The sequence below is a fragment of the Anomalospiza imberbis genome, chromosome 1 (assembly GCF_031753505.1).
Source record: "Anomalospiza imberbis isolate Cuckoo-Finch-1a 21T00152 chromosome 1, ASM3175350v1, whole genome shotgun sequence".
NCBI lineage: Eukaryota > Metazoa > Chordata > Aves > Passeriformes > Viduidae > Anomalospiza > Anomalospiza imberbis.
Genome location: NC_089681.1, coordinates 72,024,041 through 72,051,117, shown reverse-complemented (window position 1 = coordinate 72,051,117; position 27,077 = coordinate 72,024,041). Strand labels below are relative to the sequence as shown.

Below are 27,077 nucleotides of genomic sequence, written 5' to 3'. Positions count from 1 at the left end.
ATGGGTTTGTGGTGGGGGTGGCACCTCTCCTAGTGGAGCTTTCAAGTCTTAGCTGTACTGTGGTATGGCTGACCTGATCTTCTGTGGCTTTTAATGGCTAGCCAGACTGACTGGAGAATTCCCAGAGATCTCATCTAGCTGGTGTTTTTGTGATTTGAAGTCAAATCACAGAAATGGCCTGTGGTCTTTGAAGGAGACAACTGGCATGCAGGTAAAAGACATAATTGGATGTATTATTCTACTTAAATTATGAAAATTTATTTAATATTCAAAGTTCTCTTGAAAAATTTTTAAGGAACTAAACAGGCACAAGTTAAGGAGGAGGACTGCCAACTGTGTTAATAATTGTTTAAATGGTAAGGAAAAAAGTTCAGGAGAAAAGTGTGTTGGAAATTACCAGTGGATTGCCATAGATAGCTCTCTGAGTGCCCGGGGATATTTTCATATTCTTTAGTGACTTGGGACAAAAGTGTGGTGACAAGGTTTATTTCTAAAACTAAGTTTTAGAGGGCAAAAGAAGGTAAACAAGAAGGGGGCATGGGGCAGACTGAAAAAAACACAAAAGAACTGTGTAAAATCAAATGGCCATTAAAATGATGGAAGAAATTCAGGATCAGTAATGTTAAAGTATTTTGAGTTAGCTTGAGGTCTTGGGACTATAAGCAGCAATTTATTGAAAAAAAACAGCTCTATATTTTACTATCAATCAGGAAGAAAATTTATGTCAGGAATTGCTCTGAAAGGAGAGAAATTGAAATATTAGACCATTTTCTAAATCTGTGAAGTGTTTGTGTCTTAAAGATGGTGTGCTGTCCTGGTTTCCTCATCTCAAAACAAGTGGAGTAGAACAGGAAAAGTTTCAGAGAAAGGCAACAAAAATGAAGAAGGGTAGCAGAATGCAGAAGACATCCATGGAGCAGCATCCATGCAAGAAAAACTAACTAGATGAGAGTTTCCAGACTGGAAAAGAGAGAATGGCCAGGTGCTAATGCTAGGTGTTCATAAAATTATAGGAGCTCTGAGGTGAGTGGATGGGAAATGAATACTCAGTGCCACCTAATTTTGTATTAGAAGAGAGATGAGGTGAAACAGGCAGGGAACAGTTTTAAAGCTAGGAAAAGAAGTATTTTGTTTTGGGTTTTTTTTTTTTTTTTTGTTTTTTTTTTTTTTTAATAGTGTGTATGTTCTGAAATTTCTTTGCCACAACATGCTGTGTATGCTGCATGAGTATAAAGAGCTTCTGAACAAATATGGAAAATGAAGTGGTGGAAGAAAAAAAAAAAAGAGTTGATAAACAAAGGTACTATCCCTGGGTAAGAAAGTTACTGAGCTGCAAATTATAGTATATATAGTACGTATAAAAAGTATGAAGTATGTTTTATATAGTGTATATAAAAGTATGAAGTGTTTTTGGGAGAGTGGAAGAGAATTTTTGTATGTGGCTGCTCTAAACATCTGCTCTTAGCTGCTTCTAAAGACAGAGTAGTAGGTCAGGCTGGGTGTTTTGTCTGAGTTGGTTTTTTCATTTCAGTTGGGCTGAACAGCCAGCCTGACCCACTGTGGTGGTTCTTCAATGCTATTTTATAAGCAGTAAGGTTGCAGGGTGCAGTCTCAAAAGAGGACTCTGTTACTAACACTGTTTTAAAAAATGCTAAGCTGTTATGTAATTTGAGGTCTCCCACAGAGCTTGGAGCCTTTTCCCTCATTGTAAGATAAATGCTTTTAATCTTATTTTGGCACTTGATAAATTACAATTAAATTTGTTTTAATATGTTCAAGCTGTTTCTTTGAGAGTTTAATTCTCAGTCCAAAAATCCCAGTTTTCTGTTTACCCTATTTCCGTACAGTCTGTAGTGCCTGTCGGGGAGCAAGGAATTACCAGAACACCTTTTCTCAGTCTGTGAATTCTAGTGACGCCCATTTTGCTGTAGAGACAGCAGACTTCAAGGGGAGAGATAAGCAAGATGAAATGGCAAAACCTAAAGGAAGTACAAAGAGAATAAGAATACACTGATAAATTTGGAGATACTTTTGGGCTTGCAAATTAGCTTGAGAAGCAAAGTGTTGGAGTTATATTATCATGATCAAAGGGGAAAGGCTACGAGTGACAGCGTTTCATAAGGATAGCAGTTCAAACAGCTGGAACAGATAAGGTTACTGGAAGGAAGATGGTCATGGGAGAAGATTAGAGGAAAATAGGTAAATTGATCTTTAGGAATTGAATGAAGAGACGTAAACAAGGTTGAGGAACTACTGAATAAAGTTCTGAAGACTTAACAGAATTTTAGGAGCTTAGAGAGGAGCAGATACTGGGAATGAAAACAGCAGTATGCTTGGTTTTCCATCAGTGGTTTATGCATGTGAGATGGATGGATCCATGTAAGTATTAAAGAGTATTCCAGCTTCCTGTACCAGTATGTGTACTTTCTCTGGGAAACTTTCCAAGGGAACTTGAAATAAAAAAATTCTGAAGGGGAAAATTGTTTTTTTTTTTTTTTTTTTTTTTTTTTTTTTTTTTTTTTTTGTTTTTTTTGTTTTTTTTGTTTTTTTGTTTTTTGTTTTTTTTTTATTAGGTCAGAGAGGTTAGCTGCTCTTGGCAAAAATGTATTTTATTAAAACAATAGCAAAAAGGAATCTAAAGAAGCTGAAATGGAGACTGAGGATTTCTAAGTAACATGGCCAAGACTTGCAAAGACAGAAATTATACGAAAATTTCAAATAATGTACAGTCCTAAGGAAAGAGTATTTTTCTTACATGAAGAGGGGATACAAAGGTGTGGGTTTAGATATGGATGGATGGGAATTGCGGAATAAGAGCAGCTAAAAGGGAAAGAAGAAGAATTATATAACATAAGTCATTACCAATTTAAAGTAATGCTTAGGTCAGCCATTTCTCCTAATTCTTTGACTTCATCCATTTAAGAAAAAGTTCTTCGTTTTGGGCTCCTGTTTTTTCTGGTGTCTTCCTTGTGGCACTGTGTGTGTAGTGATGAGGGTTTCCCTTTGTGCGGGACATGTGGAATTTTAAAAAATGAAACATAACAATGAAAAGCTCATAGGTAGTAGTTGTTCTTTGTTACAAGGAACCTGCATTGCTTCAAAGAAGCAGTAGCAATTTCAGAGTCGAAGGAGCTTCATTCTCTTTCAGAAACTTTGTGCCTGGTGTGTAACATAACTGCAGATCACTGAGCTGCAAACAGCTTTGTACTGAAGTGATGAATTGTGCTGTGCTTGAATCTGCATATGAGGTGAAGAAGGATCAGGGAGGGATGGATGAGGTCAGTGTGCCTAATGGAAGACTCTTTGTTTCTTGCTGCAGAGAATGAGACTCTTCCCATTAAAGCCAGTTAAATCTCTGAGATTAATGGCATCTAGAAGCAGGGTTTTAACACCTGGTGTGAAACTAAATGGTCTTTGATTTATAATTTTAATGTCTCTGTTTTTTTCTTATGCTTAAAATTCTAGTTAGGGGTAAAGTTCAGCTTCCCCCCACTGGCAAAACTGCCCTCCTTCAGGTCACACTCCTTGCTGCTAGATAGAGATGTTACTTTTAATTATTCCTGATATCTCTTATTTGTCTCAAGTCTCATGGGAAGCTTTCTCTTGTTGTGATGATTGAAAATGTCATAAGATTTTGTAGAAAGGGGCACTGTTTTGAGACCTTTTGAGCTGACTTTGTTGATCCAAGTTTGGTAGTTTTGTATTTTTTTTTCTTCACATGACAGAGATTTTTATACTTGCAGTGTGTGCATTAAAATATGTATAATCTGTTTGCTCTGGAAGCCCTTTTGGCAACACCGCTGAAGCAGTTTGAATTTTTCACTCGGATTCAGATTGTATCTTTATAAAATGTGGTGAAATCCAGTGCTGGAAAACATGCAAGATTGACAGCCCTGGAAATTGAAATCCCTGTTAATCCGTGTACTAGCTAGCACAGCCTAGCTGGAGCAGTCTCTCTATCTTGGCAGCATGGCTCATGGTTAACCTGATGAGATGACCTCTGTTTCAGTTATTTATTGTTTACAGAGCACTGAAGGTTTGCAAAGATTTTTCACAGTAAAAGCAACGTGTTTCATTTTCTGTTTTCAACATCTTTCTGTATGATGTGTCTATTACAGTATAAATACCGGTTTGTGTCTTTTAAAAAAGCAGAGCTATGAACTCTGCCCTGAATTTCTTCTGTAGAAGAAGTGTATGGTTTGTGTATGGTTGTATTATTAGTTGTAGCAATTGGTAGGGCTGTAGTGAAAGAAACAGAATGCATCATGGTGACATTAGCAATTTAGGATTTCTGCTAGATCGCTCAGCAACTGTCTCATCAGCATCATGGTGAAGTGGCATGTAACAGGAGAAAGAGTTGGCCATGTATGGAAGGATGGGGGGAATTTGTTCCTGTATCCAAAGTGTGCACCTCAGAGAGAGTCCCATCCTTTCACTGGGGGGAAGCGTGCTGGGGTAGAGCATAGCAACCACATCATACTAGGAAGTTTGGTATTACTCTTTGGTAAGTTGAGTGTCATTCTCATGTTAAATGTCTGTCTTCTCAAGTTACACATTGCCTAACACTGCCAGAAATTGCCAATTTTTACTTAGCCAGATGCATACAATATATGTAAGTTTCCTTGTTTGATGTGATTTTGGTGTGGGGTTTTTTGTGTGTCCAGTCCCTTTTCTTTTTGACCCTCTCTAGATCAAATCCTGCATTTATTATTGCATAAATACCCAGTGGAAAGGCATTTCATCCTCAGCATTTTCCCTCTGGGCTCTTTATTTTGAATTCCAACAATAGATTCCAAAGACCCTTCTTATACCTGTGAAATTTGTATCTCTTTTCACCACTGCTGTATAAAGTGACACTTTTATGCTCTGACTTTTCAACACCACACCCACAGCAAAAGGGAAGGTTTTATTTGTAAAATATTTTATTGTACTTGTGTTTTACTTTGTGCTATTAGTAGACACCATTTCCAAGGATTCCTTTTCGCTTGTTTGTTTAGTTTTTTTGTTTTGGTATTCCTTCAAGAGCTTTGATCTTGGACTGTTGTCCTGGAAGTATATTTAACAACATGTCTTTCTGTAGCAATATACAAATGACATCAATGCAGAGACTTATTAAATAAAGGAGAAGGACTGTAACTGCAAAAAGGCTTACAGTAGAAGAGAAGAGATGGAGACTGTGAAATTTTAATATTGTAAGAGCATTTTTAGTATCACTGTCAGGTGAAGAAAAAAAATAAAAGCAAATGCAGGAAATGAAAGGTAGTGTTTTAGCATTTTATTGGTGTTTACATGAATAACCCTCCTCTGCTGATGACAGCATGTTTTGGTTACCTTAAAAAGGAGAGGAACTGAGGTCTACAGAGACTAGGAGGATGAGGGTGGATGGACGTAGGGGAGCACAAAAATGGGTACAGGCCCTACTGTATGTGTTTTGGGGGTGTGTATATATAATAATATATTTTTGGTGGTCTCAGGCAGCACTAAGGATCTTGGAGACTGCACGTCATCCAGCCTTGGCATAAAATGAAGGGGTGGTCAGGAAGTTTCCTTTTAAGCAGCTGTGGGAGTTCTAGAAAAAATTGGATACAAACTAACCAGCCCAAGAAAGTTGAACCTGTGCCATTAATGTTAGCAAAATCTAGGCAAAGATGCAATCATCCTATGTGTTTCTGTTTAGGGGCTGAAGGTGACCTTGACACATTTGGTGTCTGTAGTGTAGATTCCTCAAAAGGAGCAGTCAGAGCTATGTTTCAGTGTATACAATCTGTGTATACATACTGTATGCTTATAAGATTTCAAAGTGATAAATGAAAAATGATGGCTACAAAGCTACCAAAGTGATTTTGTATATGATGGAGACATCAGTGACATTTCATGTAATTTAGTCTTTGACTGATGAAAGCTGTCAGCCACTGAGAAACCATTGGGATAGATGTCACTAAAGAAATTGAATTTTCACAACATTGTTAGGTTTTTGGGTTTTTTTAATAGAATAGGTTTTTTCCCTGAAAGCTTATAAATGGAAATAATTAAAGCATTATCATTAAGAATTAGATAAACCATGGAAATCAAAGTAATCTAAATAAAATAAGAGAATTTTTCAGGCTGGGAAAAAATAGAGTATATTTATTTTATTATTTTTGAGACACAAATACACAGAGCAGCACAGTGTATGCTCTGAAGAAAACCCACAAGAGGCTTTCCTTTATTGAAACAAGTATGTCAAGAGTCATTCATTCCTCATTTAACTTTAGGCTATTTGACATCCCCTTATTTGTTGTTTGACATCTTCATTGAGAGCATTACACCAGATAGTATATGGGTTCTGTTGTGTCAAGTTTTGCTACTTTTAAACAGACTTAAAAATAGAACGGAAATTTTTAACTGTTGTGTTGGAGGAACAAAATAAAGTTTTGATGTATTGTCTCTAGAAGAACTTTTTCTTTCTCTCTCTTTTTTTGTTTTTTGGTGTTGTGATGTATTTTAAGATCTAGTAAAAAATAAGCAAGTTTTATTGACAAGGTTCAGGCATGTGCAGGGATGTTCCTCATATGTGTGAAACCTCTGTATGTGAATACATGGGATCTTGAGTATAAGTATTGTAGTAAAAAAGAATTTGGCCTTTTGTTTTTGCAAACTCTGATGGTTTGCATATTTTAGTTATAGAATGATCTTTGAAAATCTTTGTACCTTCCATTGTTTTTAATTTTACCTGATTTATTTCAGGAAAGGATTTATTAACTTGATATTTCACAGAAACTTTACAATATCTGTATCTTACTTCAGGATTTAGTGAATAACTAAAAATGTGAATGGACTTTCAGAAAGATCTAACAGAAACATTTTTTTTTTTCTTCTGGCTTCCTATTCCAGTATTGTAATAGCTTTGTCAGGGTTCCTATGTTTCTGATTAACATCTTCAGAAGACAGAACTGATACAGAGGGGAGCTGTCTGATTTTTCTGTTGCAGTTCAGTTCTGAATCAGAGATCTGTATGCAAGATCTGATACGGAAGGGTGTCATTTGGATTGGTGGAACCCCCTTTGCTTATAGTCATGGGAGTGAATCATGGCATTAGAGGAAGCATTAAACACAGCTTTCATGTGTGTGTTAAATCTTTGTAAGTGTGTGGTAAAAATCTTGTTGATCTATAAATTATATAATTCATCATCTTTGCAGTGATAGTGTTAAAGGGCAACAGAGTGAGGTAGTAGCCCACTTGTCCTTTATGCAATCTGCTCTGCTGGGAGGTGTCTCTGCCTATGGGACGCCATGACCAGGGTTGGACCTAGATGATCTTTAAGGTCACTTTTAACCAAAACCATTCTGTCATTATCTGATACTAACTGTATATTATCTGTACTAATTTGCGTAATCAGTGCAGACTGAACCGTTGGATGGCCAACGTTGGATGGCCACCTATCCCATTGGATACTCTATTGCTTATCCAAGAACTAGTGAGAGAATCTGGAAGCTTGGTGAGATACCTTTGTGTTTCGAATGCTGATCTTGATAGAAAGGCTGCACATAAATGAATGGGTGGGGTACAGAAGCGTTCTCTAGCAGAGATGCGGGATGGGAGCTCTGAACTGCATAACCTCTCCTTGTCCTTCATATCATGTCTGCTAAACCTTGCTGTCACTGAAGCTGTTGCTGTGAAGGCAGAATATATTGGTTATTGACGGAAAGAAACAAATCAAAAGCTGGTAATTAGATTGGAGTTGAGAGGAGTTGGGAGTCTGAAATGCATTTGCAGATGGGGCCACGGGGCTGAGTGGATTTGCCATAAAAGTTGTGCTCTCCTCCACTGTACTTTAGTTGTCTTAGCCATGACCACCATGCATTTGCTGAGAAGTGTTTATTTAATACCCAGTGCCCTTTAAAACTGTACCAAAGAACTTCTGGACTGAAGCCACTGCAAGAAGATGAAGTTGCCTTTATTATCTAACTGAAACTGGCTGTTACAATAGTAATTTCATGACACTTTGGAGCTCATCCAGCAGTTCTTTAAGGTAGTAACTGCTTTAATATAGTCTTTATTTTGGAAGTTTGCCTAGTATTAATGTGCAGAATACCCACTAATAGTTTTGTTTTAACAGTAAAATTTTGTCCTTTAGATTGCTGATTCATATTTAAAATGTATTATATTAAGTTTCTATGAAAGCTAAATAGCAGGTGCTTTTATATAGTACTTTTATATAGTAATACACTATGTCAAGTACTTTTATATAGTAATACACTAAATGAGAGAGAACTGTTTTAAGTTGAATATAATTTTTTTAAAAAACCCAACTATTTGAAATTGCTGTATCACTGCCTTCCTTCTGGTTTCTCTTTACATCCATGTAAAAATTTTGGCACAGTTTTTAGTACAGTTTACAAATATAAAAAAGTATGTCCAGATGGCTACAGCAATAATCTGTGATGCTATGGTCTTCTTTTTTAATTATTCAACACAAGTGACTCCAATCTGTGTTGCCTTTTCCCAATTCATATAGAATGCAACAGCTAAGCTTGCATTACTATTGCCTCTTTTTTACCTGCTTCAATTAACTTTGCCTTTGCTTGAAACTACTTTTGTACATCTTCCAGATTTGACAAGAATTTTTCATCCGACTCTAACCTTAATCTTCCTCATCCTCTACTCATGTGATATGACTTCTCTCTTCCCAGCTAGCTTTTCCTGTGGTTGTCTCAGTGCATTGTCATCTGCTGCACTGTTGCACTGACTTCCTCCCACTCCTGAACTTGTGCTTTTAGTTCAATCAAGCCATGTTTCTAAACGGGCTTTTTGGTGTTTTTTTTTTTTTTTTAGTTTTTTTGGACAGCTTTCAAAACACAGGCTTTTGTAATTTAAGATGATTTTATATGTAGTGAAGTTTCAGCACATTGTTAATGCAGATTTAGTCACAGCTTTAATTGTAGTTGTGACTCTTGTCCCACATATATTCCTAATTCTCATAGGTGAAATTTCAAAATTCACTCTCTGTGAGTGAAAAGCTTGCAGTATGAGACTCAGACCTTAGCAGAAAATGGAAACATGGCTGTGCTTGGTCAGAGGGGCATCCAGCCCAGCCTCTGGTCTTAGGAGGAGACAGCACATGGCTCAGGGAAGAGGGTAAGACCACAGCAAGTAGCTAGTGGGATTTTTCCAGGACATTGTTTCAGTTTCAGGCTCAGGAAGTTCCTGAATTTTACGCTGCAAAATGAGAGTTTCTAGATATTTTGTAGCTATCAATGGGTCCAGTTTCTAAAGGTCTTCCTGACCTCATTTTGAAACTCCGTAATTTTTTAAAATTAACAGGGCCCTGTTGTACAGACTCTGTTCGGAACTGCTATTACTCTCAGCACTTGAAACTGTATTTCTACTACAGAACAGCTTGTGTTCTATGTCGATGGTGTTGACAGTCTGTTGGGCCCCAAGAAAATGTGTTTGGTTTGCCAATAATAGTACCAACTGGAAAAGGAGGAGGCAAGTGTTGTGTAGAGAGAAAAGAGAAGATGAAATGCAAGGCTGTATATGTTGATCTCTTATTTGCTACAGTTTTTCCTTCTCCATTTCCTTTTCCTGCCCTAGCTGACACTTTTGGCCTTTCCTGGATCATTTTCTTTCACTTCATGCCTTTCCCTTGTTAAACTTCTTCTGTTTCTTCTTTCACTTTTCAGACTTTTATTTGCAAAAATCATTACCATTTCATTTTTTCCACTATTTTGTAAAAGAAAAACTTTGCTGGCTTTGTAGTTTGTCTGAGGTGGAGAATCTTTCATTTTATTGCCTTGTTTCTGATGGCCAGTCTAAGGATTGGAGTTCAGTGGATGTTCCAAGCACTGCATGGGGAAAGGCTCTCTCAGTGACTGGAACAAGACACTAGATATGAGTGGAAGGAAACTTTAAGTAGGTATCTGTGTCCTGGGAGGATATCAAAAAGGCTGAGGAGCTAATGGATAGCTAAGAAAAAAAAAAGGTATTTAAAAAAAAATTGCTGAGATTTTATTGGAACTTGGGCCTAGTCTGTGCTGATTTGACTTTATTCCTACCCGTAAATTGCCTGTGGTTCTCATCTGTGTGGTCTGACTGGGTTGGCCTGTGCTTGCTCAGGAAGCTGAGGTCCACTGGCTCTACACTCCACTGATGAGGCAGAGAAGCCCACAATGTGATAATTGAGTTCTGAGGTGTTGTTACAAACTCCTGACTTCACTCAGGCCAGTGTTCTTGAAGCAGTGCTTCCTTTGCTGAAATCACAAATGTCAGTTCTGTAAGAAGTGCTGGGGAAAAAGCTTTGATGGCACATTCTTGTTTTATGACTTGTCACCCTTAGCTACAGATATTAGCTGTCTTTTGGCAGAAAGTCACTATGAATTCAAGGACTGATTTTTGATTGTGCTAGTCAGTGACAGCTGATGGCTGTCTGCCTCTTGCAGAACTTAAAATTCGTGCCACTGCAGAAAAGAATGACAGTATTAAAAAAAAGTTGAAGGAACTCAGTAATCATTTTTTTTTAATTGAAGCTGACTCTCACTTTATGCAAATACAAATTAGAATATGCTACTCTGCTGCATAGTAAACAGTCTGCATTGCTGGGTCCAGTGATGACACTTGATGGTGTATGGCTGGATTATTTCACTGAAGAAGATCTGTAGCTTCCAGTCTCATCTCAATGTTTACTGAGGTGATTTTGAGCTATTGCTCTTATCTAATTGTGTATCTGAGTGATATGCAAATTGTTTTTCTAAGGGCATACTGAGTATGGAATGTATTTCAAAGTATTCTATAAAGGTTTTTCTGTATAGGTTTTGGGTTTTTGTGCATTTGACAGGAAACAGGATTTGCTACAGTAAAAACAAGTACTTGGGGGATATTTTTGTTTTTTTTTTTTAAAGAGCCCTCTTGATGCCTGCTTCTGGCCTCCATCCCTTTTTCCTTCTGAGCTCCAGAGCTTGTTACTACTGGTGAATTGAGCACATACACATTGCCTTAGAATTTAGCTAAATTTTTTGGTAGCTGTGGTGACAGAGTCTTTTTTATGTATTCTTTTCTCTAACAATCTTTCTCTCAAATATTTTGCATCAGTTTGTGGAGTTTCGCTTTAACAAATGAAGAGGAATTGCAGAAAGAGGCACTGAGCTACATTGCAGGGGTATTTATGATGCCCTCTTTCCTGATTTGTCTACATGCTTACTAGTGATACACAACAGTGTGGCCTTTTTTTTGGTGAAGAGGAAATAGCAGTTCTCCCCATTTTTCTTGTCTCTTGCAGCAGCAAGCAGGTGTTCTCTTCTTTTACTAAATTATAAAAAAGGTACCACTAACAATATAGTAAACAAGTAGGTATTTTTCATAAAATTGTCACGACCAAAGATGAAATAATTACTACTATTATAAAGTGTGTGCAGTAGCAATATGGAACAACGTCTTTCTTTGTGCTCATAATTCTGTTCTAACGAACCTATAGAATGTGCAGTTTGTTCCATTAGTTAAATACTTTTTCCCCAGGCTTGTGCTAGTGCAAAAAAGTCATCTGAAGTAGTTACTTCACATGAGAAATTTTTTTTTCCAAATCTTTACTGTTTTGCAAAGATGTGGAGCAAAGTGCCCAGGGCAAGTGAAATGAGTCTCCAGCAACAAATAACATGAGCAGCATCTGCAAGAGTAAACACTGGTGTGCATGTAAAGAAACCCCAGATCTGCTTGTGAATGCCTGTACCCAGAACCAGTCCTGAAATTGGCATTTTTTAAACATGCCAAACCCTGCTGTTTGTACACTTATACTGACATAGACTCACTTCATCTTTCACTAAAAGTGTAGTTAAAACAGTCACTTATAGAATCAGCAAAGATAATTATTTGAAAGCATCTTTGCTTTGGAACAGCTGCAGCTAGTGTGGCAGCTTTTGCATACAGTGGTTTATTTTGATTGAACAAAGGAAAATGTAGTTTATAATTTAGAGGTAAATTGTACTTCCAACACGGTGTACTTTAAATGATCTAGAAATTTTGACATCCTGATTATTTGACTTTAAATATATTACTTCAGTGCCTGGAGGGAATAGTCTTTAAATGAACCCGCTTGGACCTAGCAGTAGCAGTTCCTTGCCTTGCATGCTTAGCGGTGCACATTTTTTCTCTTGAGCAATAGGTGGTTTTATTTTGGTTCAGTTGAAACAGTAAATCTTGAATTGCTGTTTTTTTTTTCTTTATCAATTACTGTTGTTGGAGAAACCAAAGGCTACATTTGTAAAATATAATATCTTTGCCTAATGGGCCTCATTCATCTTTATATTTCTTCTAGTCAAGCTGGATCAAAACAAAGAGAATGAGGGATAGAGTAAGTGCACAAGACCCTTTACATACAGGAATAAAATAATATTTTGAAATAAATTGTATTTTATAGTGCTGCTTATTCTGCCTTCTTTTTCATTTTGCATCTTCAGATTGCTTTACAAACTTGTAAAATGAAATTTGTTGAAAGTCTGAATAAAGGTCTCTGATAGAAAAGTTATGCAAATAACAGATCAATGTGCAAATATTTGGCAATAGATAAAAAGCTAGTCACTATTTGGATATATGTTTTGAAGAGTTTTGACCTGGCCATTATTGTCATTGTTGAGAGAGATTTCCATATGGAAATTATACAGAAATCAAGGAAACTGGCTGAATCTTCATGTTTAGGGTTCTCTTAACTTTGTCATGTCTTGTCATAATTGCTTCAGGCTAGCTATCCCTTCTTAGCATGAAAGCTGCACTGTCAGTAAGGAGAGGGGGTGATTTCAGGAAAGATTACTTTGTCTGCTTCAAGCCTCCTGACTTGTTGCAGTGTCTCAGGTCTGTGCAGCGTCCTTCCACAGGCTCACTCTTACAGCTGCTCTCCTGGGCAGCGATGGACCTGGTGCAGTGGTCCTTACCCAGGGATGCACAGAAGGGAGCAATCTAGCCCATACAAGTTCTGTGGAAAAAGGTTCAGTTTTGAAGTCTTTTCTAAGGTGTCTGTTCATCGCTTCATGTTGTGGGTATATGTTGAAGGTGTGTGTTTCTTGGGAGGGGGTTTAATTGTATTTTTTGCAAGGGCTGGGATTGTATGGGTTTTTTGGTTCTTGTGGGAAGAGTTTTGCTTGATTAGTTTTCCCTGGTTTTTTTTGTGGATCCTTAAAAAATACATTTTTTATTTTTTTACTCTAGCAGTGTATTAGGTGCAGTCTCCAGACTCCTTTCTCCTTCCATGCATACACTAGTGTAGTGAAATGGGTAGAAACTTAAAGAACTTGTGATGAGGTTTCTATCTACTGCCTTGATTTACTGTTCTTCTGTCAGTTTAGGGCCTCTGAAGAGTCTCCTCTGAGTTGTTGCAAGTAAGCTTCTCCTCACAGTTCCCTACAATAATATATTTAAATTAATACGTCAAAAATCATTAATAGACTTAAATTAATGAAATAGTGCAATACACACAAACAGCTAGAGGTCAAGGTAGAGAGAAGTTTAGACTGTTACTGCTTTTTTTTGAGATATATGGTCAGAGGTGTATTCACACCTTTCTTTTTTCCTCCTCCTTTCTCCTTGTTTTTGGATATTCTAAATAAAAGAGTGTTTCCTGTCTCAGTTTTTGCCATGTGAGATACATGCAGTGAGAGGAAGATTTCAGCTAGTAAGAAAAAAAGTCCTTGGCCCCAAAATTCTTCCACAGCATGACTATAGCATGCAAACAACTGTGTCAAAGACTACCTATGGTATGTAAATACTCAGTCATGAAAGAGAATGCTGTTTGGATTTAGAGGCCAAGGAAAGGTGGTATTGTGAAGGAATCTTTGTTTCTGCTGCTGAGTTTTATTCACAGGGGATAGGTGGAAGAAGTCCTCTTGATACCTGCAGGGTACAAGATACCAGACCTGTTAACATTTACATCTTAGTCCTTACTAATACCACTGTTAGTCCCATGAAATTAAGTATCCTTTTGGTAATGGAAACCAAGGCATCCATACCTATGTGCATATTTAATATTTGGATGAAGGGTGGTGGTCCTTTTCTTTTTTCTCGAGATAGAGAATTATCTTTTTGCTGTGTTTGCTGAGTTGAGCTGGTTTTTTTTGAAACTTGGCTGGGATATGGAAGCCTGGTTTCATAAAGACCATGGGCTTCATTTACAGCCAGAGAGACAAAAAAAGCTGTGATTTCAGTACAAATGTTTCATTTTATTCTTGTTTAATTCCTTTCCATTTTATTCACACATTTATGAGTATTTCTGAGACTTTCAAAATTAAAAGTAATAAAGTTTTGGGGTTTTGTTTTGTTTTTTGTTTGTTTGTTTTTTTTACTTTACATGTAAGTACCATATTCCTAGGTCTTGGGATATTTGCTGCTGTACTGTGTGCAAGAAAAAAATCTGAGACCTTAATGAAGGTATCATACCTTCATTTTACTTCCTAAATGCACAAACATAATCTTACAGAAATACGAATTAGAAGTAGCAGTTAGTAATGTATTTGTATGATCTATAAGTTAGGAATAGAACACTACAACCCACATAAACTACTTGAATTTGTGTAGGAATAGTGCATCATACATACAAATATCAATCTTACAGAAAATGTACTATTAAACATCAGAACAAGTGCTTTATGCACTACATGCATTAGTATCCAGAATTTCTATGATCAGATACTGCCTGTTGTGAACCACAAGCAGTTTGTAGGGGCAGATTCCTATTGGTACATGACATTATAAGACACTGCTTAGGAAGGTAAGGATATGAATCTAATTGTCTCAAAGCTTCTCCTCCTTTTTTTTCAGTAACTTAAGAAAATTCAGCAAAGAAGCTAAAATTAACTATTAAATTTACTGCTCAGATGTATTATGCCTTTGATCTATTGATTTTAGTTTAAATGAATGAGAATTAGATGTGTCCACATCTACGCTGAAAGACTACTAAAGGCAGCAAGGCAGCAAAATAAGGTGGTAAGAGAAGAACAATTAATCTCATGAAGTCTGGTGCTAGTAATGTTAGGGACCAATGTTTACTATCCATTTTGCCTTCTGAGTGTAGCTTTTAGAGCACACTGCTATTATTGTGGAGTGTCTTTTCATTAACAGCCCTTTGTTTTATGCATTTAGGATGTTTATTTTATGCAAATAGAAAGTTTCCACCTTATTAAACAGCGCACTACAATTCAGTGAGATCAAACATATTAGAAGTCAAAATTGCTGATTTTCTTTTCCTGAATTTCTCCATTAATTAGCAGAGTGACATTTCTGCCTTTATAGAGCAATCTTAAATCTCTGGTCTTCCCCCATAAAAGGCAGTGATGTCTCATATCTGCGTGTTATCAGCATGCAAGCCTGTGTGACTCACTAAACCTGCTAGTGGTGAAGGTTTCTTTTGGGTTTTGTGGTTACGTTGTTACTGCTTGGCACATTTTTAGTGATGAAACTAAAGGAACTGGGTTGGATCTAAAATTATATTGACACTGTAAATATTCTATTACTTATATATGGGTCTGGTTATTGGAAGTTTCAAAAACACAGGGAGTTGAACTTCAACTTTTTTTCTGATTTGAAATGAAAGCTATTGCATTGTTGATTGGTATCTAAATTTTACGGGAAAAGAGTCTTCATCATTTGAGTCTGCAATTCACAGCCTTGTCATCAGTCAGAAAATGGATGGGAACATGGGGACTAGGCCAGTGTCAGAATCAGTGATTCTCACTGCTCTAAAGCAAAAGTGTGTGTCAGAGCATCGAGGTGAATCTTGTCCTACCCCTTTCTGTGCTGTTCCATACAAACTCTATAGATAGGCAAAAAATCCATGCTGAAGGGCTGTTGTTCTCTCAAAGTAGTCATTCACATGAGGGAGCAATTCCTTTTCTACTTTGTACTTACAAGAAGTCAAAGCACTTCTTCGTCTCTAAGGAAAGCAAGGCAAGAAGCAGTGGATCCCAGTGACCAGGGAAGATAGATTTAAATATGTTTGCTCTGTCTAAGAGGATAAAATAAAAAAATGTTGGACAATATTCTTTTCTCCACATATTACAAAATAAAAGAGAGGGGGTAACAAATATCAGGTTTTTAATCCTGTTGGGTGATAGATCAATTTTCCTAACTTGGGTAACTGATCATAGGCTTGTGAAGTAATTAGAGGAGCATCTGACACCATACTTTTGAATGGTCAAATGCTACACAGAAAGGAAGCACTGTTTTGTTTTCAACTTCAAGAATTGTCTGATTTTTTCTGTGGTTTGCTCACATTCTTAAATAAATTTCTTTGAATTCTCCAGGTGCTTTTCCCACATGAGTGCAAGAAGAGTAGACAGTTAAAAGAAGTGACTGCTGTGGAGGACAGCATGACCACCATGAAAGAAAGCTGCTTCCTCACACTGCTCTTGGCAGGACTTGAGGTGTTAGGAATACTGGAGTCAACAACAGAAGATACCCACTGCCACAGAGCTGAGCACCCAATTATTGCATACAAAGGTAAGATGTAAATGCCAAAAGTCTTTTCCAGAAGTAGGCTAAGTATTGTGTAATCACTTCATGGAAACCTCTGCTTTTAATGTAGAATGACATGGGAAAAAAGGTGCATTCAGTACTGATATATAAAAATCTGGGCTGTATTGTATGCAAATTAAATACAATTAGGCTTTCAAATTTTGTTCAGCATTTGTAGCGGAATGCATCACTTAAAGGTGAGTGATTCATTTTCCTTTGTGATTAAAACCAGCCTGTACTGTTGCATGGAGTTATTCCTTTCCAAGTGCACAATTCTACATGTGTCCACTTAATTTCATGAAGTTGCTCTTATCCCCTTCCTTCACCCCACACAGGCCTCTCTGGGTAGCAGCCCTGCCCTCGAGCTTATCAGCTGGTTCTTTGAATTTGGTGTTATCTACAAACTTTACAGACTGTGTTCTGTTGCCTCCTATTCTTTATTAAGGCATTAAACAGGATGGGGTCCCACGATCAACCCTTGTGTTATTCCACTTGTTCCTGGATCAGGTAGGGTAAGGGATATGAAACATTTACTCTCCAGATGGTAATTCTTGAATACCTTCTGCTGAACAACAGATGCCTTCTTTGATACCTTAGTGGTGGCATTGAGTCCCTCAGTATCATCCATTTCTGCTTCCGCTAGGTCATCTGCCCAAGTCAGCAGCAGGCTGATATTTTCCCTGTTCAACCTTTCATCCCTGTTCAAACTTCCATTACTATTGGAGCAGTAGAAGCTGTTCTTATTACCCTTGATGTTCCATGCAAATGGTAACTCCCACTGAACTTTGTTAAACTTGACGTAATCCCTGCATGCCTATATGGTCTTTCTAAATTCCTCCTTGTCCCTGCTTACGCCTGATACAGCCCTTTTTGCATTGGAGCTGCACGAGTTCCTTCTTTCACCAGGGCAGTCTCCTCATACATGTGGTTGTCATCTTGAGTATTGGGGTGGAATGCTGAGGAACAGTTGGAACAAAGCAAAGAGTACTTGGAGGATGTTTTCTGTAAAAACCTGAGGCAGTTAATAACTTATCTGCCTTTTTTTTGTTTATTTGAATTGAGATTTTTCCATTACTGTCAAAACTTAGAGGGAGTTCCAAATAGTTTCTAGTTATGAGGATGTAGGGATTAAGATGTATTATATTACACACTGCATTCCTCCTGTTTCTCTAAGAAAGCACATGTGTAAGTTTTTTATTGCAATGAATTAGATTTTATTGAATTTTAATTGGAAAAAGATTTGTTTCCATTCTTTTCATAAACTTGGAGAAAATAATGTTTTGTTTTTTACAGAAAGTATTTTGTTCTGGCACTTTAATAATATAATAATAGTAATGGTACCAGCTGTCCTGATCTTGAATACACTGGAGAATGAACTCTGTGCCTTGTAACAGCAAACCACCAGTGTATTGTGAAGGAGGGACCTTTATCACTCACTTATGGATTGGCTAAATAGTGTGAGTTATTCTGATGAAAAACCTGGTTTCTTTAGCATTCATATTGTGGTATAATTTAGTTTAAAATGCTTTTTTATCAGAACACACGTACACAATATTCAAAATTGAAGTAATTAAAGTAGAACGGTTAAAATTCTGTCACTTAGCTTCTTAATTTCACAAATAAGAGATCACTGCATGTACTTTTTGGTTTTGTATATGCAACTGTAAAAGAAAATAATTGAGACTCATTAGCAGTGCAATGTTCTAGGAGTTGATTAAAAATGTGTTGTTTTATGAATCTAATTCAGCCAATATTTAGGAGAGTTTCTTGAATTTAGACGAATCCTGTCTTCTAGACATACCTTGTTTTCTTTCATATTCATTATTAGTGATGTCCTTCCAGTTCTAAGTCACTATGCTAAGGCTTTTTGGGGATAGAGGCCATATTGTTCCAGTTGCATCTTTTGATACAGCCAAAGATAGTGTCACACTTAGAGTTTACTGAAAAAAAAAAAAAACCCAGTTTATTTTTACTGTAAATATATGTGGGAAACATAATTATATAGAAACATTAATGGTCAGATCTTTAATATAAGATCTAGTAAGATTTTGAATGCCAGACTCCCTCTTGACCTTTATGGTAAAAATACTATTCATTAGTATATATCTATGACATACCTTAGTCTTTATGAACTGACATCTTTAGAAAAATATGTGACAAGCTGTGGTTCATACTTCACACAATGATCTGTTGGGAGTCCTTAATAACTCTTGGAAAGGACATGTAGAAACACCTTTGCAGTGCAGTATACAGCATGTGATCACTGGGTAACCTTGTTGTGTGGGCACACAGCATTTGACTTGTTGCAGGACAGCCAGTTAATGGAAAACAGAAGTTTTGAGACCCCAGGAAAAAGTGCATGAGAGGTTTGTCTTTCAGTCTGTATGTTAGGAACAGATTAATTGGGGTATCAGAATATAAGAAGAGAGATGTGTGTGAGAAGCCACTCTCTGAATGCATCTTGCAATAGGAGTCAGCAGGTTTCAACCAACCTTACCGATGTCCATATTCTTCCTGAGACATTTGCTGACTTCATGAATGCCTATAGGAAAATGCTCTTTTTATCTATTGATGTCGTTAGTGCTGCTAGACCAACATCGAGTTGAGAAATCAATTTGTTACAGTCAAAATCCCTTGGAGTGCTGAATTAATGCCCTGGTCTGTAAAGTCATCTTGTAGCAGTGTTAGATCCACCAGAGCTAAATACTGTGTGGCATGCTGAACATCAACCAAGGCTGAGTACTATTGAGTGGTAGGTGCTTTCGAGCTTGTAAACTCAGTACTAACTTTACAGAGATATCAACGCTTTTATTTTACTTATAACTGATCAAAGCTCTTTTTTTTTTTTTTTTGTAGCTTGTGGTATGCCAAAGTAGCAATGTACTTTTTTGATTTGTCTACATTGGAGAGGTATGATAGATGAAGTATAAACTATTAAATAAAACTAATGGAGTGAGAGTCTGGTGTAGAGTATGGATGAACAGCTGCAACAAAAAAAAACTAATAAAAAGACAAAATTGTCCCCAGGAGTTGTCACAGTGAAATATGAAATGGGAGTATATCTCCTGAAAGAGCTTGCTTTCTTTCCCACTGCTCATCAAAAATTACTCACTTAGGTGATGATTCTGTCAAGCTACCTTGTGTAGAGATGCATATACTATTTCTAGCACTGATTTTTCCAGCTAAATAGTTTTAGTTGAAGACTGTGATATATCTTCTGTTAGGAAATGGCAAGAATTTCACCCACCAGTTGAGAACTTTTGCTCAAGTACTTTGTTGGAAGAGAAGAGAAAAAAGAAGATGCAGTAGCTGGAGATGCACACACTTTGAAAGGACCTTTGACATGATCTCAAATATTTAATTTTGTATCTCTCATACACAGTATTGATAAGCATGTTGTAATTTGTTTATCTGCATGATTAATATTAGGACTGCATAATGCACCTTTTTGTTCTCCCAGAATCTATAAATAAGAAAGTTTGCTATAGATCAGAAAGTGTTGGCAGCTCTAAAATTTCTTACCATAGAGCTTCCTTCAACTAGAATAAGGCACTTTGTTTCTTCCTTGGAAGCTGAAAATTTCCTTTTCTCATTATTTAAATTTGTTAGGAATTATCACAGAAAACAGATTTATATAAAATAGACATCTAAGCATTGGAGAGATTGGCAGGATCAGCCCAGGAGTGAGCAGTTCAGTGTTTCATGTGGTGAAACTGACTTATGGTACATGGTCCCTCTTAGAATTTCCTTTCTCTCTTTCTCTCTCTCTAAGGAGGAGTCTGTGTCTAGAAGTGCAAAAAATGTGCTGTTGAAATACAGGCTTAATAAAAAAGTAAAAAAAAAAAGTAAAAAAATATCTGTCTGCATATGCTAAGAATTCATCACCTATCCTAATTCCTATAATTGGAGTCAAGAGCTTATAAATCAAGTGTATTTTAGAACTGGGTGAAAGGAAAGAAGGTGCAGATTACAGAATGGATACACAGGGACTCACTGTGAGATTCTTGAACTTTACACATGTTTCAAATGTTTACAGTGTAAAAAAAAGGAAATTATGCTTGAAGTAGCTTAAGAGTTAGGACAGAAAAGGCTTAAATAAGCTACTCATTAATGATAGTCTTACAAATTTTATTTTTATTAAATTTTATTTCATTTGGATATACTTTCATTTGCATGCAGATATGAAATGTTAGCTCTGTAAGTGTATTAGAGTTTACTGATGGTCAGGTACTTGAAAAAAACATTCTCTTATTATAGTGAAAGAATTATAGTATAGTGTTTAACCTGAACTGTTAGAAAGGGCTGTAAAACCCACATTTGCTCTATGAGAAACAATGATGCTTTATAAAGGTTGAACTATTCTAAAAAACCCAAAGCAAAACAGTTGAGTGGTGTAATGTTTGTCTAAATATTTCCAGCATTTAGTCCACCTGCTCTACAGAATCTTTGTGGTAGCTCTCTGGGGACCTGATCTTTTATTAGATTATTAAAAAAAAAAAAAAAAAAACAAAAAAAAAAACCCAAAAATGAAAGCAATCAACAAAAAGGATAAAAGTAGTTTGAGTGGCAGCTTGTTTCTCCAGACACACACTTTGCTGAACTTTGAAATCAACAAACCTTTCAAAACTCAGCTGAAGACTTGTTCTCTAGACAGACCCTATCCATGAGGTAGAACTGAAGGGGCCATCACAACTGCTTAGCAGTGTGTGAGTGAGCTGGAAAAAGAATTGACCCAAATCCAGTTTCAGGTATGAAATTTTTAGTATTGACTGCCCTGCTGTTTATCTGCATAAATTTGAATTTCTTAGGCTTTTCTATAAGAAACTAAGTGCAATTGTAAACTTGACCTAATTGATACTAGGAGAACAGCAGAGATCATTTGGTCTGGGACAAGTCTCATTCTTCTAGGCTCCCATAAAATAATCAGAATTTAAAGTTGTGCTGTCTCAACAAAAAAACATCAATTTACATAATTTTAGAAGCTATATTTAGTGAAAATTTAAATACATACTGTGCTGTAACAAAGTTATCTGTTGAATAAACATGCTCAAAAATAGCATGTCTCAATCCATAGAAGAAATGAACTTAAACCCTTCATTTCAACTTGAGGTTAACCAAAAAAGAAAAATAGCATAGTTATTTTTGATTCCTTGGTTAGAGAATCCTAAGAAATATATTTTCTTAACCTTATTGTCTGACCACCACAGAATTCCCTTACTTGATGTTCGTCTAAGTAATATAGACTCAGTACATTGCTCTGCTCATTTTATCCTGTGGTTTGTGTACGGAGTGCATGCACTTAACATGTGCCAAGAGGAAATAATATGTGGGCTGAATGAAGGAGGATAAATGGCATATGAACTTGATTTTGTTTGTACTCTTCTCTTTATCCTAATCTTGTTGCAAGTTTTCTTTTAAACTAATAGTAGTCTACTAAGCTGTTTAGTTTTTCCTTTTTTTTTAATTGTTCATAAATACATTTCAAAGATGATCTGCCAGTATCTGCAGTGGTATTAAGGTGTATTGCTTTCCATTCTGTATCATCTTTCGGGTTTTTCTTTAAATGAAAATAATGTCAGTGAAGAAACGTTGATTGCTAGATATTGCAACTTTGTCTAGATGATAGGACTACAAGATTGTTTGTGCTACCTTACCAAGAACCAGCCCCTCTTAAGGAGGAAAATAATTCCTTTACCAGTTCTATATATTTTTCTTTATTGAATCAGTTTTGCTTTTACTTTTGTAGAGGAGATCAAGCTTCTGATGGGGAAGAGCAACCTTCAACTCTTTACTGTTAACTAAAAAAATATCTTTGGAGACTGAAGGTTACTATCCTCCTATATTTCCCTGAATCACCCAGTGTCATTGGTGCCCATTCCCATAAAAATGAAGGAATGGTAGGGGATAAATTCTCAAAAAGCAAAGGACTTGCATTCCAGCTACTTTTTTTCCCTCTGAAAGTGATCGTGTTTTGAAGCAAGCATCAATTCACAATTATTTTGGCATCCCAGTCAAGTGCTGGACCTTCATGAACTGCTAATAATTTTCATAAATTTCAATAATATAAAATTATCAGTGGCTACAACAACTAGTGAGCTGTGCAGACATGTCCTATGAGCCTTCCCATGGCTGATTTGTTCCTTATTGCCCTAATGTGGCTCTTTAGAGCATGTGAAGTTCTCTGATTATTAACAAAGAGCAAAATGAGTGAGGGGCTCCTGCTGCATTCTACTATCTGTACAAAGTGGGCAGATGGACTTAAAATCTGGATTTTTTGTTATTTTTCTTTTTTTCTTCTTCTTCAAAAGAGCTGTATTTTTGCTAAAATGTTGTAAATCGTTCAAACTGGGGTATGTTAAATAAACAGATCAGCAATCAAGAAATAGAGCTCGTATGCAGATGAAGTTTTTGGTATGTGTGCTTAGAGCAAGAGGGGGCGCAATATTGCTCTAATTTTTTTCTGTTTCATTTTTTTCCCCACCAGATAGATTTTTTTTTTTTTCATAATAAAAGACTGGAGAAAAGGGGGCTCAGGGATGATCTTATCATGCTCTACAGCCGCCTGACAGGAGGCTGTAACAAGGTGTGGGTTGGTCTCTTATCCAAAGTAACAAGTGGTGGGACAGGAGGAAGCGGCCTCAAGTTTTGCCAGGGAAAAGTTATATTGGATATTAGGAAAAACTTTTTCATTGAAAGCATTGTGCATTGAGCCAGGCTGCCCAGGGAGGTGGTGGAGTCACCATATCTGGATGACATGGAGATGTGGTGCCTGGGGAATTAGTTTAGTTGTGAACTTGGCAGTGCTGGGTTAACAGTTGGACTCGATGATCTTAGTGATATTTTCCAACCCAAACCATTCTATAATTCTAAATAACTTAGACTGCTAGGTCAGAAAATATGTCAACAATTGCAGTTACTGGCCATCTGCTCCTGGGCAACTTCGTTTTTATGCGTTGTAGTGACGCAGTTACTGGAAAGACTCATCCCAGTGGTCTTCTCTTCCAGATCCTGTGCAGTGTTTATGGGGCCTGTGTTGCTGTCACTTGATCGCACCTGCTGCCCTTACTGCCTGTCACTGAATGTCACTTTCTGCTGCCTATCACTTTGACTGAGAGATTGGGGAAACCCTGGCCCATCCTTTGGCCTTGCTTCAAGCTTCTTGCTTCAAGAATTTTAAGAGGTGGGGAGAAAAACATTACTTAAAGTTTTGGTTTTCTTCCTAATTTCTTAAATAACCAGAGCCTTACCAATAACTTTACCAAGATATGTTCTGTTTATTAGATAGATTGGGTGGAAATAGAGAACCACAGTCAGTGCTTCTTCAAAGTGTTATTTTTTTTTTCACATGCTTTCTTCCCCGTCTTCCTTCTGTGGCAGTGCTTGTCTGCTGTTGACAAGATTTTAGGACACTGGGTAGCAGCTGATTTTGTGTGGCTGTACTTACTTGTTACATGACAATTTGTCATATTCAGGTTGGACCAAACTTTGACTTGTCTTAACCTTGTCTTTCCATTTCCAGTGCTCACTTCAGATTTTGTTTTGATGGATTTATGGCTATTTTCTACCATTTCTCAGAATTAGGACCTGACTGTTTTACAACCAGCTCTACAATAAATCTACTAAAATAGTTGTTAATAGTGACAAACCCCTGGAGTTTAGAAGTGTCTTTAGAACAAAAGTAAGTTTTACAAAGAAAAGTGTTGTGGTTCTTTTTTTTTTCCTTGCATGTTGCTTTCTTTTTTTTTTTTTTGGCTTTGGGGCATCTTTTTATTTTTGTGGTGGGAGACTAGAGGAGGTGCAGAATATATTCCTCTTTGAAGTCCTGGCTCCAAACTCTTAACAAGATTAGTGTCAGGCTTTGTTCTTTATACCCTTTGTCTTTATAATATGTCTTATTTTGTTGGATTTTGTATTTCTTCATGAAATATCATCTGACCTTTATTTTGTGAGCTGCAGTCTTGGGCAGAATTGATAGGATCAAGAAATTTTATTTTGCTGAAACAATGTAATTAAAAAAGTTTGTTATGTTCATATGCCAACAAAAGTAAGAATGTAAATTGCAGGATGGTCATTTCTAGCAAAAAAAGGTCTTGCTAATTGAAGCATAGATATTTCCAACAAAAATAACAGTGCATAACTGTCTATGGGCAGTCTGCATTCTGTTTCTGCACCCTACAATACATGTATTAAAATTGAGCAGATTTCTTTAAAAACTCCATCTTGAGACTAAGTAATGATTTCCCATAAGCTTTCCTTCAAAATGAATTCTTTGACTGGCTGCCAAAGCCAGCATGTAAGTGTTAAAATGTGAGAGATTAAACCCCTCTGAAGGCAGTACATGACTGAGGATGGCAAATGTTTTTCATGGGCAGTCTGTCCCTCCGTCACATTCAGGAAGATTGGCAGCAGCAGCACGGGGACCAGAGATTCTAACTGTAAGGAGTAGCTGCTCTCCCTGGGAAGAGCGTTAGGATTCTGTGCTAGATGAGGTGTGAAGTTAGTGGTTTTTGACTGTGCTGGAAGTGCTGAAACCACTTTCATCTAGGTGGGGGTTCAGTCTTTTTTCCCTTACACTTTCTTATATTTGTATGCAATATGTGTGTTTGAACAATGAAGCATAAACAATTCCAAACCCTTGTTCAGAAAAAGAAATAAGTAGGCATTGTAGCAGATGTTCCCATCTCTTCCCTGAGGGTGCAGACAGTCAGAACCCAAATTCCCTTTAATTATCCCAGTAACAGACATATGCACACACGTAAGAATGCAGCAATATGTACTTCTAGCTGGGGAGCTCTGGCAGGGCAGAGAAAATAGGAATGCAGGCTAGATTTTAGATCTTGAAGGTTAGAGTGCATTGTTAAAGCAGGTGAGGGAACTGGGGCAGGGCAACTGCTGTGACTGCCTGGAGAGCAGTAGACAGGTGGCCAGGGCAGCCACTTTGTGCCTTTTGAGAGAATCAATGAAAGATGAAAGTAATTGAGTAAAAGGAAGCAAGTTTACCATAGGCTTAAGAATGAAATTCAAGTTTTCATGCATTCAATGTCAAGAAACATATACTGTAGGAAGTATGTTCATTTTCTCTTTTCCCCATTAATAATAAATTACTTACAGCCCTGCCTCATTACCTCCAAAATTGTTCTGAAGCTGTAATAGCTGTTCATAAAATGAATGCACAGTAAACAGGTGGTGAACTTTCTGGAGAATATCAAGAGGTTTATGGTCTTGGGATTTGTTTTATTACAAATGATTTAAAGTGGAGAGAAGCGCGAGAAGCTAGCAGAGCTTCTAGATAAGGCTAGATATTAATATTTATTTCTTGGCTTTTGCAGTTCTTTTTGTATGGAAAAGCAAGCTTCAGGACTGTATTTTTTATTGCTTAGTAGAAGGAAGGCAGCTGGTTTGTTTATGGGATCTAGAGACCTCCAGAATACTGCATCTTGAAAGGGATCTGTAGTGTTGAGGTTGCTTTGTCTTTTTGTTGGTTCTTTTTTTCTTTCATTTTTTCTTCCCCCCTCCCTATAAGCAAAGATGAGCTCTGAAATGCAGATGGAGATCTGACATGTTTTCATGTTTCCAAAGGAGAACCAAATGTAGTGTGGTAAGACTTAAAAGAGGAGCTTTTAGTTTGTGGTTGCTGATTTAATCATTCTGGGCAACTTTGTAACTTCATCTTTTCCTTTATAAAGGACTGGATTGCATTAAATAACCCTGCCTAGACAATTTTTTTTTCCTTGGAAAGAAGAAGTGATGTTTTGTTTTTTCTTGTATCTTCCAGGACACCTTTTTTGGAAACTGTAGAGTTCCTACTGTCTAATCACTAATTACCAGAATGCTTATATTTTTCATTATATTATTCTGATTAAAACATATTCATCATTTTTATAGGAAATATTTTGAATTTTCAATTTTATTAAAAATAAGGACTTGACTAAACATATAAACATATATTCTCTCATGTCCCAGTTATGATGTCCATCCACACACTCTTAATTCTGTACACAGCCCTGATATAAATGAGTTCTGTATTGCAAGTGAAATGCCTTTTTCATTAAAATGCAATACTGAGTACTGTAACAGATCCATCTGTCCTAATCCTTTCATTTTACAGAAAAGCATTAAATGGTGTTGGATGATGCTGTCTTTTTGTCATTGAACTACTGCTCTTCTCCTCATATGTTGTGTTCAGCCTGCTTCTGGTGTATTCCAATTAGATTGTTAGAACCTTCTGGTAGCACAGACCGTTAGATTTATTTACATCTATGGCCCTCCTTAGGCCTGACAAATGAATGTTTGTACCTTACGTATGAAAAAGGGGACATGCCAACTACATTCTAGTAACAGGTAGACCAGGAATTTCACTGGAGTGTTGAGCTGAGCACTGAGCATTGTCTTTTCAATTTGTATTTTTTCTTCTGGAAAACAGTGCCTCTTTCTGTGAAGTTTAAATGTTAGAGACTTGCTCACTCCTTGTTTGTTTATTTGACTAAAGTTCTAAATGCAGCAGTTTGTACTTCTTGTGTAGGAAAAATTACAGAAAAAGCACCTTCCTGGTGCTTTCTAATTCATCCTGGTGGTGTGCCTAGTACTTAATGTTGTGTTACTT

General features: G+C 36.8%; 1 protein-coding gene across 4 annotated transcripts in view; it reads left to right on the top strand.

Annotated features, from left to right (window-relative positions):
- The window catches only part of SEMA5A (semaphorin 5A), a 312,741-nt gene that overhangs the window by 82,999 nt on the left and 202,665 nt on the right, over positions 1-27,077 (top strand). For all 4 annotated transcript variants that reach the window (XM_068196491.1, XM_068196502.1, XM_068196480.1 and 1 more), the window contains one exon: positions 16,264-16,459. In XM_068196491.1, coding sequence (XP_068052592.1) covers positions 16,330-16,459 — 130 coding nt within the window. In that variant the 5' untranslated portion in view covers positions 16,264-16,329. The remainder of the gene's footprint in view (positions 1-16,263; positions 16,460-27,077) is intronic.